This window comes from Aspergillus fischeri, genomic scaffold (assembly GCF_000149645.3).
Source record: "Aspergillus fischeri NRRL 181 1099437636249 genomic scaffold, whole genome shotgun sequence".
Lineage (NCBI taxonomy): Eukaryota > Fungi > Ascomycota > Eurotiomycetes > Eurotiales > Aspergillaceae > Aspergillus > Aspergillus fischeri.
This window is the reverse complement of record NW_001509770.1, coordinates 2,981,325-2,996,143: the sequence shown is the minus strand read 5'-3', so window position 1 is coordinate 2,996,143 and position 14,819 is coordinate 2,981,325. Positions and strand designations below refer to the sequence as shown.

At 52.4% G+C, this 14,819-nt stretch overlaps 4 protein-coding genes across 4 annotated transcripts, besides 2 other annotated features; 2 read left to right on the top strand and 2 right to left on the bottom strand.

Annotated features, from left to right (window-relative positions):
* Window positions 1-67: 67 nt before the first annotated feature.
* Window positions 68-3,176, bottom strand: NFIA_017650 (armadillo repeat protein; the record flags this gene model as incomplete). Its single annotated transcript, XM_001264960.1, has 3 exons — window positions 68-1,060; window positions 1,119-2,818; window positions 2,888-3,176. The coding sequence occupies 3 exons, from the start codon at window positions 3,174-3,176 to the stop codon at window positions 68-70; spliced, it is 2,982 nt and encodes a 993-aa protein (XP_001264961.1).
* Window positions 3,177-5,162: 1,986 nt separating this feature from the next.
* On the top strand, window positions 5,163-6,353 carry phoB (regulatory cyclin phoB; the record flags this gene model as incomplete). The annotated part of the gene is made up of 1 exon (XM_001264959.1): window positions 5,163-6,353. One exon carries the CDS (start codon window positions 5,163-5,165, stop codon window positions 6,351-6,353), a length of 1,191 nt encoding a protein of 396 aa, XP_001264960.1.
* Window positions 6,354-6,862: 509 nt separating this feature from the next.
* Window positions 6,863-6,900: a microsatellite.
* A 236-nt stretch (window positions 6,901-7,136) lies between these two features.
* Window positions 7,137-8,766, top strand: NFIA_017630 (putative tRNA-specific adenosine-34 deaminase subunit Tad3; the record flags this gene model as incomplete). Its single annotated transcript, XM_001264958.1, has 3 exons — window positions 7,137-7,233; window positions 7,284-7,335; window positions 7,395-8,766. The coding sequence occupies 3 exons, from the start codon at window positions 7,137-7,139 to the stop codon at window positions 8,764-8,766; spliced, it is 1,521 nt and encodes a 506-aa protein (XP_001264959.1).
* Window positions 8,341-8,370: a microsatellite.
* Window positions 8,767-9,417: 651 nt separating the features above from the next.
* Window positions 9,418-14,128, bottom strand: NFIA_017620 (uncharacterized protein; the record flags this gene model as incomplete). The annotated part of the gene is made up of 3 exons (XM_001264957.1): window positions 9,418-9,573; window positions 9,634-9,822; window positions 9,884-14,128. 3 exons carry the CDS (start codon window positions 14,126-14,128, stop codon window positions 9,418-9,420), a joined length of 4,590 nt encoding a protein of 1,529 aa, XP_001264958.1.
* Window positions 14,129-14,819: the final 691 nt, after the last annotated feature.

Here is a 14,819-nt window from a genome sequence, read left to right as displayed (position 1 = left end):
AGTCTCCTAGTAATGCCCATGCTACAGCAAACCAGTAGCAGCGAAACAGTCAGGTAATACACAATCGCTATGTTTGCGTCAAAGAACTGATCAAATGCTCTGCCGTTTTCGTGCGTTCTCGCACGTCAAGGTCAGGGTCATCAAGGAGGCTCGTCAACCGCTCCATTACGCCAAGGGACCGTAGCTTGAAGGCTCGCTCGCGACAGCCATCGTGATCGCTCGCGTCGTCTTCGTATGTCAGATTGATGACTACCCAGACACAGTTGATACGCACGTCTCGGTGGCTGTGGTTAAAGTACCACATGAGATGTTGCAGAAGGGTGGGGTGCGACACCAGGACTTGCCGATGCCATGGAAGGCTCGCGGCAAGATGGATGATGACAAATGTGACCGAGACGAGGATCTCGGTCGGAATGTTGAGTGCACGGCTGGCTGAGGAGTCCCGACGGTGTGGGAGATTGATGGTGCGAGGTCGAAGCTTGTCCGCCAGCGCGTCGAGGATGAGGTCCTGCCCAATTTCCTTGAAGAGGTGGTCAATCATCTCCGACGCTCCTGACCCACATACAAGATTACGCAGCAAGTCGAAAGTCTGCTCCTGCACCGCGATATCATCCTGTCGAGCCTGTGTAGTCTGGTCCAAATCTCCATTCAACACGAGCTTTCGGCGCCTGGTCGCATCCGGCAGAAACATCTCCAGGCTCATCTTGGACGCAGGCAGAGTGTCGGTCATTTTGAGATCTTCGCCCCGGCTTTGCGAATCCTCAACCGGATTCAAAAGGTCGACTCGTTCCCCGGCCGAATTGGCTCGGCTCATACCCGCCGCCGCACTACTGTCCACGTCGCCTTCCATTCCCCGTTTCGCGAGGGCACTTGTAGGATCCTGCGTAATAATCTGCTTGATCCACCCAGGCCCAAGGCCGTCAATAATCTTGATCTTAACATCGTTGGCAGAATTATAGGACACATGTTTCAGTGCCCACAATGACTCGATACGAAGTTTTGTGTTCGGCGAGTGCGCGTGCTCGCATAGGACCGGGAGAATATCCGCTGAGATAATTGCCTACTTGGGTCAGTTGCAACTCGAAATCTAGCGCAGCCCTAAGGGGATAAGGACTGACCTCTTTCATGGGACTAAAGTCCAATGCCAGGTTGCAAATTACGGACGTCGCAGCAATTTGGACTTCAATATCAGGATGACGGATCAGAATAAAAAGAGGAGCTGCAACACCAGCATCGATCAGACTTGTTCTCAAGACGCTCACAGAACGAGTAAGCATTCGCGCAGCACCACAAGCGGCCAAGAGAGTTGGAGTGGGATTGCCATCCGTGGCAGTGTTCTTGAGAGTCGATGGGTCTACTGGCAGCTCGCTAGGGCAAGGCTTGAGAGAGTCGATGATGTATGGCACCACTCCATTCTCACACACGAGCTTGCGATATTCATCCTTGAAAGGAACAAGAGCTGCAAGTGCCTTCAAAATATTCTCCCGATATCGCATGACATGACAATGAGTCGGCGAGAACCCAGGTGGTCCAAGTCTACATTCGAGTGGCTGCGTATCGGAATTTGGAGCAGATTCGTCGGCGTCTGGGTGCCACATTGGCTTGGCATTCTCGTGAATCGGATTGTAGGTCTCCTTCAGCAATTGCGATAATCGCTTAATCGCGCCACCATCGACGGCGTGTTTTTGCAATTCCTGATCATCAATCACCAGAGCTGCGAGTACTGCAGGGGCTTCCTCCTTAACACGCGTGGTGGCAGGAATCAAGCCACCGTACTCGACACTGTCATCGCCTGGTATTTCATAGTCTTTGTCGAGCATTCGGATAAGGATCGGGATCAACAGATAGGAAAGCAGGGAGACGCGATGTTTCTTCGCCAGGCCAAGACGGAATAGGACCGTGATGAGGCGAGCTGCCATCAAGCGAACCATGCCGTTCTCCGCGCGAACCATGTAAAGCAGCCAGGGGACAATGCAATTCTCATCGTCGTCGGAAGATGTCGACTCAAAAAGCGAGAAGGATGTGGGGAACGAGTGGCTGGGGCGACGGCGCGCCCCTTGGTGACCTAAAGGTGGGAAATTGGCTGCATTCGCCGGTGCTGTCGAGGCAGATAATGGAACTGATGGCAGCAGACTCTCAAGGGGGCTAATCCCAGCATGTCGGGGGACGGCAGAACCGGAGAAATATGTTGACCCCCAGGGGCCCTTTTTGATGTCCGAGGGAGCGAATTCGGGTAACTGCTTGGGGAAAACAGTCACAATACCCGGCGACGAAAGGAAATGTTCGGCTCGCCACTTGGAGTGCTCGATAATCACTGTGACCGCACGAAGGATTGGAGCGAGCTTGGCACTGGGAGGTGCTGGAGGGGGTAAGGATCCCAATGCGCCCGGCTCCTGGACGTGCTCTTCTGCGCCAGGCAGAACGAACCCCTGGGCGACTACAAACGAGGCGACCTTGACAGCAAGAGCATCCAACACTCCCGAGTCAGCCAGGACAGTCTTGTGAGCCTCCTCGGTGCACAACTTCCCAATCAACGATGCAGCCAGTTCAATGGAAGCCTGTGCCTGATAAGATGTATAATCTTGCCCGATGATCTGAGCCAAGCACCCCACATGCTCCTTGGAAAAGAGCAGTTCGGCCAAACGAGTATCCTTGTTCAGTTTCTGCTGACTCTGCAATGGTAGTCGATCTGCAATGCTATTGAGTGTTCGGAGAATGGGAAGGCAGAAGAAGGAAAGGCAGCTGGGAGACGACAAAAATGACAGGAGGGTTGGAAGGATATTGCTGGCGAGGATGGGCGCAAGGAACGCTGGGCCGCCTGATGTTTTAGGATCTCAGTAATGGTGACCACTACTGGCGCTGTTGGGACGAATCACTGGAAATTTACCTTGAGCCAAACTACCAAGGATGATGATCGCCTGTAGACAAGCATCGTCTTCCTCCGACTTGACGCCAGACGATTCTTTGACCGTCGCCGTAACGCTCCTCCCGCTCAGTTTCCGTGACGTGAGAACCTTGGTGAGCACCGGAATGATTCCCCGCTTGACATAAATCTCTTTGCGCTGATCATGACCAATTGTTTCATTCTTCAGGCTGCGAAGTAGTGCAGCCTGAGATGATACCGAGTCTGCGCTTTGGAGTTGGAGTAGGGTGGGAGGTGTAGAAGTGCGCGTCATAGTGGTTAGATCGCCGCCGCCGCCGCCAGACGAATCCGTTTGACTTCTTTGGCGACAATCGACAATGGGACGGGGGCTGACTCGATGCAACAAGCCGAAGAGCGCTGCTATCCGAAAATCAACGTTTGATCGATCTTGCTCATGTGGAGTACAGGCGACGGAAGCGGGAGCGGAGCTCCAGGAGGGGTCTGATGCAGTGAGCTAGCAATTGATAAGGATAAAGCTAGATGCGATGAAATGAACCGAATCAATAAGAAGTCTATTGAAACAAATAAAATTCGCTTCGAAAGAGAAAGAGAAAGGAAACAGAGGAAACAGGGATAAGTATGTATGTACGAGCCTCGAATTGCGATGACAAGTAAACCCTCATCAACGGACAATCTTTCTAGACCATTCGCAAACTGATGTCGCTGAAGTCGGGGAGAGCTTGGCGGTCCGGAGTAACTGATCGGAATATGGGGTACCAATACCACTTACAGCACTCTTACAGCTATTACAGCAGCCTCACAGCACTCTTATTATCTTTCTTGGTATACATCATGGGCCTTATCTGAGTAGTTACTTACCTACCTACGTACTGCCTTTACAATCCTCCAGAGTGCCGTCTGCTTCCGGAATAGGGTCTCACCACACGTGATGTCACATGACGTACAAACTGTATCACCATATTAGGTAGTACATCACATGACTCAGGCCTTGTGGACTGATTCAGCCCTACCTTTTACCTAGTGGATCAAAGTGGAATTGAAATTGCATTACATTACGTCCCATGCCAGTCAGAAGTATCCATTGTATTTATGCACGCAGTACCCTACTCCAAGCATCCGCTCACAAATTATCAGATGGAGGAGAAGCTTGTACTCCGTAGTTTTCAATGCTGTTCCTGATCTTAGCTCTTTTGATAGGTATATATATGGAGCATATAAGAAGATTCTATCTAGGTAGTTCATCCTCAGCTATGATCAAATCATAAGTGATTATTACATGGATTGAACCACCGAGTGCGGAGATTGGGGGCTCAAGAGTATTTGTGGCCATCCATGTGACCTAGGAAATTATCTCCTATCTCCAAGTGAAGCCAAGTGAAGCATAATAGGGGTCATGGCTACCAAATAGCCACCAACGGCCTGTCATTATCTGTCTGAGTAGTAGATAGTAGGAGTCTTCAGGTACTTTGTCGTAAGTCCGTCCTGTCTAAACTGTCTAAGTGCCTCTAAACTACCTATTATAGAGCCCCCACCAGAGAGGGTACCTGAGTTAGAGTAACCAGACCGCTAGATATCAGATCCAGGGCAGTTAATTAAGACTTCAGAATCTGATCGGAGACATGTCAAGCCCGTCAGAAGACGGCAATCAGCGCCATCAACACCTAGTATTTATCTACGAAGGATCTGTCTACGTATTCCACCGGCTCACGGTGCCGATATTTGTAACAAGCGGTAACTGTAAGAACTGTACTCCGTAAGAGGGCCTCTAATCTTTCCGCCCAGGCGCTCCCAGGCTGCTTTCGATTGGGCGGAATTTGGCTCAATTCTCAACTTCCCTTGGCTATTCCGGTGTGAAGGAGTTTGCGTGTCTGGGAGATGGCCATAGCCTTCGTAATTTTGTAACTGACTGACTTCAAGTTTTTTTACTTTTACTTTTAATTTTTTTACTCCTTTCTTCGACAATTTTTTTTCCTTGGAAACCGAGTCCCGTGTTCCCCTCCTTTTCCTTTCTTTCATAAAACTTCTACGACTCGCTTTAACTCTAACCCATCATCATTATTATCTGGGTTTCCAAGGACGTATTTCTCCGCCCTTTAAAACCCTCCCCTTCAGACTTCAGTCTCTTTGTTGAAAAGAGTCTGATCTTGCAAATCACGATGCGTCTGTGCACGCTGTCGTCCCTAGCAGCAGCAGCACAAGGTTTCGCAGCGTCTGCCAGCTCCGTTGCACGTCGTGCAATTGTCCGCCCACGTGGTGGTCTCGTTGGGCGGAAATAATCATGCTAGTCTCATCACCGTCTCCGTCCGCCGCCCTCCATCCTTCATCCTCTTCTCCTCCAACGCTTCCTCATCCCTCTCAGCCCTCTCCCTCCTTTTCTCATCGATCCACGACTGCCGCCGTCGCCGCCGTAACAGCAGCTCATAATCTTCGTCATCATCATTATGAGCCTGCTCGTCAGCCTCCTGCGTCCAGTAGTCACTTCAGTCCGCGTTCTTCCCGCTTGGCCATCGAGGAACTTCGATCGGCCTTAACACGACATACGGTTGAAGCTTCGCCTCCGGGGCCCTCAGGGGATCTCCCTCGCGGCCGCATGTCCGCCGGGCTGACCACCCTTGGGGGCGGAAATAGCACGTATTCGTCCGCCACTCCTATTCCTGCGGTCGCTACGCTTGTTAATCCGCATTCCTCTGATCGTCCGACGGACACCGAACCTGTCGGGGCTCCTCCAGTACCAGCGTCGGCCCCAGATCCGGCAGAGGCTCAGGCCCCTGCCCCCGCTACTGCTCCTTGCTTGGCTCCTCCAATGCCCGCCCCTGTCAGTACAGGGTCCAACAAGCGTAACAGCCCGAATGATCATGGCGTGGACGCCTCGCTTGCGGGACGCTCCGGGGACTTGGACCTTGAACACAGTCAATCCAAACGGCTGCGGCCATCCAAGCCCGACGTGAAATATCTGCCGGAGAATTATGATCAGGCTGATCCGCGGGACCTTGTCATTTTGATTTCTAGCATGCTGATGGAGCTGATTCGCTTCAACGACAAGATACCGCTGAATAACGGACGCCTGACGCGTTTCCATTCTCGATCACCACCTCGGATTTCGGTCCAAGACTATCTTCAACGGCTTACAACCCACGCCACCTTGTCGCCTCCGATCTTGCTCAGCATGGTGTATTACATTGACCGACTCTGCGCTCTCTATCCGGCCTTTACCGTCTCGAGTCTTACTATTCACCGATTCCTTATTGCTAGTGCGACCGTCGCCAGTAAAGGTCTCAGTGACAGTTTCTGGACTAACAAGACATATGCTCGCGTGGGAGGTATCAGCATGGCGGAGTTGGCTCTTCTGGAGTTAGAGTTTCTATTCCGCGTAGAGTGGCGGATTGTACCCCAGCCAGAAGTGCTGGTGGATTACTATCAAAGTCTCGTCGAGAGATGCGACGGGTACGAAATCCAGCGTGAACGCTGAGTACTTTTTCACTGCATCCGATGCAGCAGTCAGCTGGCTTCCAGCGTTATCCTCCTTTCCATAAGGTGGACCTTCAGATCTCCAATCATTGTATTGTATTTCTACATACCGTACATCTAGAGCGGGAACGGAGTTGATCTTCTTATGCATTAACGGGCGATGTGGGACATTTATCTCATTCAGGTGCTGTCTAATGCCTTAGGACTCTTCTTTGGCCTTGTGTATCACCTTCTTCTTCTCATGCTTCTACGACCTTGCGGACTACCTGGTCATGCTCTCTGTACAGCCTTATGCTATTTTTCGGGCGTTCGATTGTTACTAGCGTTTGGATTATCAATACTCCCTTATCATTTCGATTTAATTCAAGCCTCCTACGTCTATAGTCTCTCATTCGTTCTTCCTACTTTGGTAGCATTATGTCATAGACATTTTTCATGCGTCAGTTGCAAAAAACTTAGGTAACAGATTCTCTATTGCCTGAGGCATTCAACCCCGGTCCGGTTACAGCAGGGCTTAGGGCGCACGGCGTAGGGCGTAGGGCTTAGGGGTTAGGGTTACGGTCTGGACAAATGCGTATCCATGGAAAGCCGCAACGGAACTGACTATGATCCAAACCATGAAGTCATAATGGATCGGCGGTTGCTATACGAGAGGTAGATACTTCAAACCCGCACTGGGATTGTTCTGTCAATTGCGCGTGAGCCGCGGCGATCGAGAGCGTCATATTACGAGATCGGAGCGCTCGTCTTGCTGTGTTCATCCCCGCAGCGGAGACGGACGTCAATGGAGGTACGAGACATTCTGAGGAGTATCGAGCCTCTTCAGGGACGTGTATTGCCGATCAAGACCGTCCAGGAAACACAGACGACTGAAGAATTTGGTATGTACCTCTGAACAGCCTGAGAATAATCAATGTCTGACGGGTTTTAGAGGATGCATATGTAGCTGAAGTCAACGTGAAGTTGGCCTCGAAAGTGGTCAAGTAAGACGATTTTACTTCAAGGCGCAGACAGATCGTGAATGGCTAACATCGTTGTAAAGAGCACTTGATGCTGCTTTTCCTCGCGACCCTGCTATCCCGGTGAACCATCTCCGACGATTTGCCAAACATTCCCAATTGCCAGAATCCCTGCGCTCAGCCATCAACCACAATGAATCCACACCGCAGACAATCTTTGTCCTAATCTCGCCTCCTCTCCCGGAAGTTGATGCTCTCCAAAAAGTGCTTGCTCCATTTGCGCCTGCCTCCTCGACCTCTCCCGAAGATCAGACCCAACCCGCTCCTGCGATTTCCCTGCATACAATCAGGATCCCTACTCAACCGCCCTTGAATGCTAAGCAAGCCGAGAAATGGACATCGACTTACTGGCCCGTTGTCTACAACCCCGCCGCCCCGCGAGCCACAATAGCACCGCCACCGCAAATTCTAAACCGTGCGCTCGAGTCTATCCAACCCGAAGCCGGATATTACTTGGCGCTGGCCGAGAAAGTCGCACAGGAAGCAGAGAAATCTGGCCGGGGCCGGAGAATCGGAGCGGTAGTGGTTGATCCCGAAATTCTGGCCTCCATCGACACTAGTGACGATGAGGATGGCACAAGATGGACGGACGCCGTCGTTGCCGTCGCAGGAGACGCGCGATATTCTCGTCGAGAAGCCGGTGCGCTCTCGGAATCAGAGCAGCAGATCGAACCGGGTCCACCTGCAGCAGCACAGACATACAACTCTGATCTGGAAGGCGGGCCTGAACTGCACCCGCTGATGCGTGCCGTAGAAATGATTGCCCGGAAACGTTGCGAAGAAGACCGCGAAGCTTCTGATACCAAACCGTACCTCAGTCCCTTGGAATCGTACTTTCTCTCGCAGTCAGACGTATCGACCTCCGTGTCCCGGTTGGATTCACAAGACCCATCACCAGTACCGGAAAAGCTTCTAAAGACAAACTCCGCCTCGCCTGTTGTTCCCATGACGTCGAATACCCCTCCGGTTGCTCCGGTTGCTGCTCCGGTTGCTGCTCCGCGTATCCGCTCGCGTGCGCAGGGCGGCTACCTCTGCACAGACCTCGATGTATACCTCACTCACGAGCCGTGCTTATGTTGCTCCATGGGCATGCTCCTCTCGCGCTTCCGAGCGGTGATATTTCCCCGGAAGGGACGGATGGTCACGGGTGGACTAGCCTCGGAGCCTGTTGTCTTGCCGGCGTGTGACACTGGCCCTGAAGGCGAGCCTGAAGAGTCTGGATCGAAGGCGCCAATGGAAGAGACGTCCGATCCGGCAACGAAAAGAAAATACTACGGTCTGCACTGGCGCAAGGAGCTGAATTGGCGGGCGTTGGGCTTCGAGTTTGTCGAGCATGATGATGATGATCTTGCTCGGTGTACAGAGAGTCAGACTGGAGTTGCGTTTCATGCATGATACCGACTGTGATGCTAGACGTACTATGGAGTATAAAATTGTACAAGCATGGTGGTTATGACAGCATTTCTTACTTGACGCTTGAGAGTGATGGATCAAAAGATGCATCATTCTGACTACTTTCCATCCTTATATTTTCTCTGCCTGACCAGCAGGGACACATTACAACTAATACTTTTGTATGTATATAGCCGCAGGAGCCAAAATGATCGAGTTCTTATAAATTACTCCTAATACTTAGCTTCACTATGTCTTTGGTATTAATGCAAGATCTTAGTAGCTTCCGCGCAAAGCTTGATAAAACTAGCTGGAAGATCCAGAATAATGGTCATGATATTATGCATCAGTCATTAGACTAAGAAGCCGTCGCTTCGTGCTAGCACGTATCATCACTCCCTTGAATCATCAATAAACAAAAGAAATGCCCAAAGAGCCTCGTCCACCACATCCAAGCTTCCCCCAAATGTCCACGCAATCCTCCTCGTTTGGGCATTACCCTCATCTGCAGACGTCTTCACTCGTCATGACCCATGTTTCCAGAGCGTGGACGCGAACGACATCACTCAGCAGAATAGTTACCCGTCCGCTCTCGCCATTCATTATCAAAGGTTGTCCCCGTCATAGAAGAATCCAACGCGGCAAGTAGATAGATCATCTGCAAAGCTCCTGCAAGCGCCGATTGATGGGACCGAGTTTGCGAATGACGGGAGAATGAGGGTTGTTCGAAGCGACCTCCATGTACAAGGTATTCAGCCGCTGTGTGAGAATTTCGATGATCCTAGGGGCAACCTCGTGAATGTCGGGATCCTAAATGTAAAATCCAGTCAGTCATGGCTATCAAAGCGGTGGGACACCGTCAGAACGTACCCTCAGGTCGACAGATTGGAGGACAACATCCAACCACGTGAGACGGTCGTCAACGTTTGTGTGGAGAGAAGACGTGACTGCAACACCGACCGAAAGCGCCACGATGGGTGAAAGCCTAGTCAGGTACGATGGGTTAAGGCGGACAAAGAGGTTGTCGAACAGATCGGCCTGCTGACTAGATTGAAGCCACTACATCACCATTAGAATCAGTAGCCGCTTTTTTGTTTGATCTAATTTTATGAGTTCATACCTTGACTGAACCCTCCTCGTACCGACCCTCACTCATCAGCTGGGCAATCTCTGCCAGTTCAAGATCCTCGGCGGTTCTGGCCTCGCTGGGAGCAGCAGCCCGACCGGCGGATGATGCCTGCTGTGAGCTGCGGCTTTCCTCGTCCTGCTGTTTGGCACTCAACACGCGGTTGAGTCTCAGGATTTCGTTTTGGAAGTTAGTCTGGGCGGCAGCCATCGATGCAACCGTGTCAGACAGACCACGAACAAGAGTTGTGAGCTGATCGATCTTCGCGGCATCGTTGTGGCGCTGAATTTCATACTGCTTCATCTGAACCTGCAACTGCTTCTGCATGTCCGAACCGATCTGTTCCGCGGCCTGCAGAGCAAGGCTCTTGAAGGCGGGGGTGATGGAGTTGTGCAAGGCCCTCGACATGTCATTCTCAAGGTGGGAAGCAATTTTCTGACCAACGGCGTCCGAAATGACTTTCATCACTTCAGGTTGCTTGACTGAACGAGCAACTGCATCAGGCAGAGCCTGACGCACCTCACGAGGCACAACACTGCCCAGGTGCTGAGAAATGACCTGATCTAGCTGTTTTCCAACAGCGGCCGATGTAAGCTCAGTCAGGGCAGGGACAACCTCAGATTGAATGCTGCTAGACACGATACGAGCCAGATTCTTCTCCACATTGTCAGACAGGGTGCTGGAGACCAACCGCAAGACTTGATCCTGTTTGGCTGCAGATGCAGCGTCCCAGTTGCGTCGCTCTTCGTCGAAGCGGGAGTACAGGCCTTCAAGCTCGCGACCGAGACTCTTATTAAATTCAGTCGTGACGCCAGTCTGGAGTGCCTCCAAGTGCTTGGCCCAGATCTCGCCAGCTTTACTGGCACCAGCTTCAGAGGAGAGGGGCGCCGCAGCAGTGACGGCAGGGAGAGGGGCGTCCATGGTTGATGGCTGTGTTGTGGAAGGTGCCAGTTGGGTGGGCTGCTCAATTGGTTGAGGCACAATGCCGGGCTCACCGGACAGCCCCCCAACGGCAGTGAATGTTGCTTCCTTGGCTTTCGCTGGGCTCTCACCGGTAACGGCGGTAGCAGCAGCAGCCTTCTTTTTCTTCTTTTTCTCAGGCTTCTCGACGCCATTGGCCGCTGCAGCTGGCTCGGCATGCTCATCGACAGCCTTCTTCTTCAGAACCGGCTTGACAGGGGACACAGTGCTTGAAGGAGCAGGTGCACCAGCAGCTTCAGCGGTCGCCTCAGGGGTCTTCTTGGCCACTTCCCTCGGCGTAGCTCTGGTGGAGGCAGAAGCCGAGTCACCATTGATTGAAGGTTCATCGGCGACGTAGCTCGGGAAGGCCTGAAGCTCAGAAATTTCGATGTAGCCCTCCTCCAGCGCATTCACAGGACGGATAATCTTATTGTCGACGCCCCATCCCAGGTCTTCTTTCTTGATGGTCAAGCAAGTCACGCCACGCGAGTGCATCACGTAAAGCTCGAAGAGCGCACTGTCTTCTTTGCTATCTCCAGGAGCCTTAATGGCAGGGAGAAGATCCAAGCTGCGCAACTGGCCCTTGGAGGCAAACGAAATCTCCCGAATGCCACTCATGCATGCTGTAGATTCTGGCTTGGGCAAGCTCGAGTCCTTCTCACCCGAGCGCTTGATGAAAGATGCCTGCGACATGGGCTGTAGATTATATCTAGGAGCGGACAGGTGAACAAAGTAGATAGAATTGCGCGTAGGATGTCCGACCACAATGATACCAGAGGCTGCGTGGTAGGCGACACTACAGATGGCATCCGATTCGTTCTCGTGGGGGAACTTGAGCTCCTGCACGGCCTTGCCAAGCCCAATATCCCAGAGCTGCAAGGTGTGGTTTTGCTTAAGTCCAACCAGAACGTAACGAAGCGCCATCGATTTGACATAAGGACGCAGCTTATCGATGAACAGGACAGAGGTGGGCCAAGACTTCTCGGTGGGAGATCCGGTAACAAAGGTGTTCAACGGGACGCGCACCTCAGCTGGACTGGGCACGTTCGTGAAGAAATCGGGATTGTTGACCACTTCGCGAATATCCCAGAAGCGTAGTCTGCCGGTCTTGTCTAGAGAAGCAATGACAGTATCGTCGTCACTGAACACAAAGTCCTTGCCAGCTTTGCCGGTCGAGATCTTGAGGGCCCGTTCCTTGAAAAACTTCTCCGTGTTGACGGTGCGTTGAGATCCCGAGACACCGTAGTTTGCGTTGGCAGCCGCCTGAGGACAGACGACGTAGATATTCTTGCCACGCCCGATGGCGAAGAAGCCGGGATGACGAGAGCTTCTCTTGGCCCGCGTTTTCAGCTGGCCACCAGAAGTGTTCTCATCAGAAGCCGGGAACGGCGGGAATATCAGGCTCTCGCTCTCCAAGGCATCCAGCTCGAACAGATCCTTTTCTCCGCGCGAGATCAACGCCCAGTAGACCGTGCCGCTGACACCAATGCCCAAGATCGCTTGCTCCTCGGATACGCCGCTCGTTGTGGCTGAGGTGCAGAGAGTGACATTGAACACACGGTCGCGGGTTGCACGGAAGACTTGCTTGTCACTTCCATCCTCCTGACGAATGATCCTCATACCTCCATTCTTCGCTAGAGCGTAAACGATGTATTCCGATGTAGCCGAAGTCAAGGAGCGGTCCAGTTGATCAAATTCCTTCTTCAACCGGGCGATGTCCATGATGCCATCATCCCGAATGGTCGGAAGTTCCTGGGCGTTGCCCTTAAGGGATATGGAAATGAACGGCTTCAGAGGAAAGTTGTACACGGGAACAACGCGCTCTTCTTCCTTCGCAGCACTGTCCTCGGCGCTCTCCCAACTGTCTGCAAGGGCCTCGCCACTTTCGCCATTAGTGGTTTCGTTAATAGCTGCAGTACTCTCTGCCGCGGCGTCTTGGGCGGCCGCTGCTTCAATCTTTGCAGGCTGTTCGGCCTCAGCAGCTGTATCGCGAAGATGACTAGCGACGGAGGAAATGACTGCTTGAGTGCTTTCTTCCTTGTCCGTCCGTACAGGCAACGACTCCTCTTCCTTGGCCGTCTTGTCACGCACGTCAGCAACGTCGCGGCCAACTATCTGATCCACCAGTTTGCCAACTACTTGGTTAACAGCCTCGCGCTGCTCTGCGTCAAGGATTGGCGATGATGGGCGTTGCACGGCAGACGACGCTGCTGGCTGAGACACGGGAGCAACATCCGCAGTTGCAGTTACGTTGATCTTCTGGCGCTGGGTGAGCTCGACAGCGGGGCTAGCACTCCGAGACTTGATCTGAGGAGAGGCCTTGCGTGGCGATGCAGCTGCCAGTTGCTCAAAGGGGTTAGTGTATGTGAAGATGCCTTCCTTGGGCGTCAGTGTCGACTTGGGCTGTTGAGAAGATATTATGTCCGGCTTCCCAGACACCATTTCCTCAGGACGCGCTCCGTGCACTTCAACTGGCGCCTGTGCGATCGGCTCAGCGACAGGGGACTTGACCGGAGACACAGACGCTGCTGGTTGGGATACCGCCTTTCCGTGCCCGAGGGACACATCCTGGCTCGGCGATGGTCGGTTGAGCAGACGAAGCAGCATCTCCTGCGTGTTTTCAGCAGTAGGGGCCGCCGACAGGGAACTCTCGCCGACCCCGGAATGACCAGGCTGAGCGAACTGCGAAGTAGTAGGCATCATGGGTGGGGTTGCACCCGAAGGTGGAGCTTGAGCCTGTCGACCGAACAGGGAAGCAACCAGATCAGACGCTGAGATGTTCCTCGTGTGAGACCTAGACACACCCTCGAAGCCAGTTTCCTGGGCAAGAGGAGACCTTGGCTGCTCCATTCCAACCGCAGTAGGCTGTTGTTGAGACGAAGCAGCTGCAGCACCCTGATTAAACTTGAGCAGGTTCAGCAGGTTGACAGCACGGTCGGGGTTCTGAGCTTGAGGTTGCTGCGGGTACATTTCGCCACGAGGAGTGGCAGTATTAGGACTGAGGATATCCGAGCCATGGTGAGGCGGTGTATTGACCGGGGATGGGCTAGGGATGGCAGATGAGACCGAAGGGTGACGGTAGCCATGCTGCAACAACTGAGGGTGAGACAAGTTCTGCCCATCGTAGGGTTGCGGCTGGGTCTGCTGTTGCTGTTGCTGGGGACGGTAGCCCTGCTGGTAGTGCATAGGGTACTGAGCGTCCTGAGCAGGCATTCCCGAAGGAGATGGACGTGGTCTGATGCTCGCCAGGAGAGCCTGGAGATCGCTGGGGGTGGACATTTCTGTCAGCTCACCACAATGAAAGGCGACCTCCCAAGTGATATCCAAGCTCTAAGCTTCTCTCGACAGCTCTCTTTCGAGAGCAGAAAGGGAGAAGTGAGGAAGCAGTAAGGTCAGATAGCTCTGGTAATTGAAAGAAAGAAGAGAAAGAAAGGGGCTAAATGAACGGACTATGGTACAGAGAAGAAGATGGGTAAGGAAGGGGGAGAAGAACGAGAAATGATGATAATTCAGTAGAGCAAAAAGAACAAGATGGAGGCCGAAGTGGCACTAGGTCGGGTTAGGTAAGTGGCTCATGATGATTGTGGCTGATGCAGTTGAGGCTGATGAATACATCTGGATACCTGAGGAAGGTGGCTATGAATAAGGTAATTATGGCGGGGATTTCAGTTACGGTACGGTAATATCTCTTATTGGAGGGAATCAGCAATGACGCTGAAAATCCTCAGTCATTGAAAGAATACTTAAGAAGTACCTTAGATTTAGCCACGATGTACGAGGGATTTGCTCGTATCTCAGCTGTCTGATGGGCGATACTTTTCCACTATCTGCATCTAATCTCCATCTCTCCACCTTCTGTGCACTCATCTCTTCTTTTATTGACTGTCAGAGGTATCCCTCTTCCTCTACGTCAGTCTTCCTCTTAAGTTGAACACACTCTTCAACACTATAACACTATACTTGTGTCACT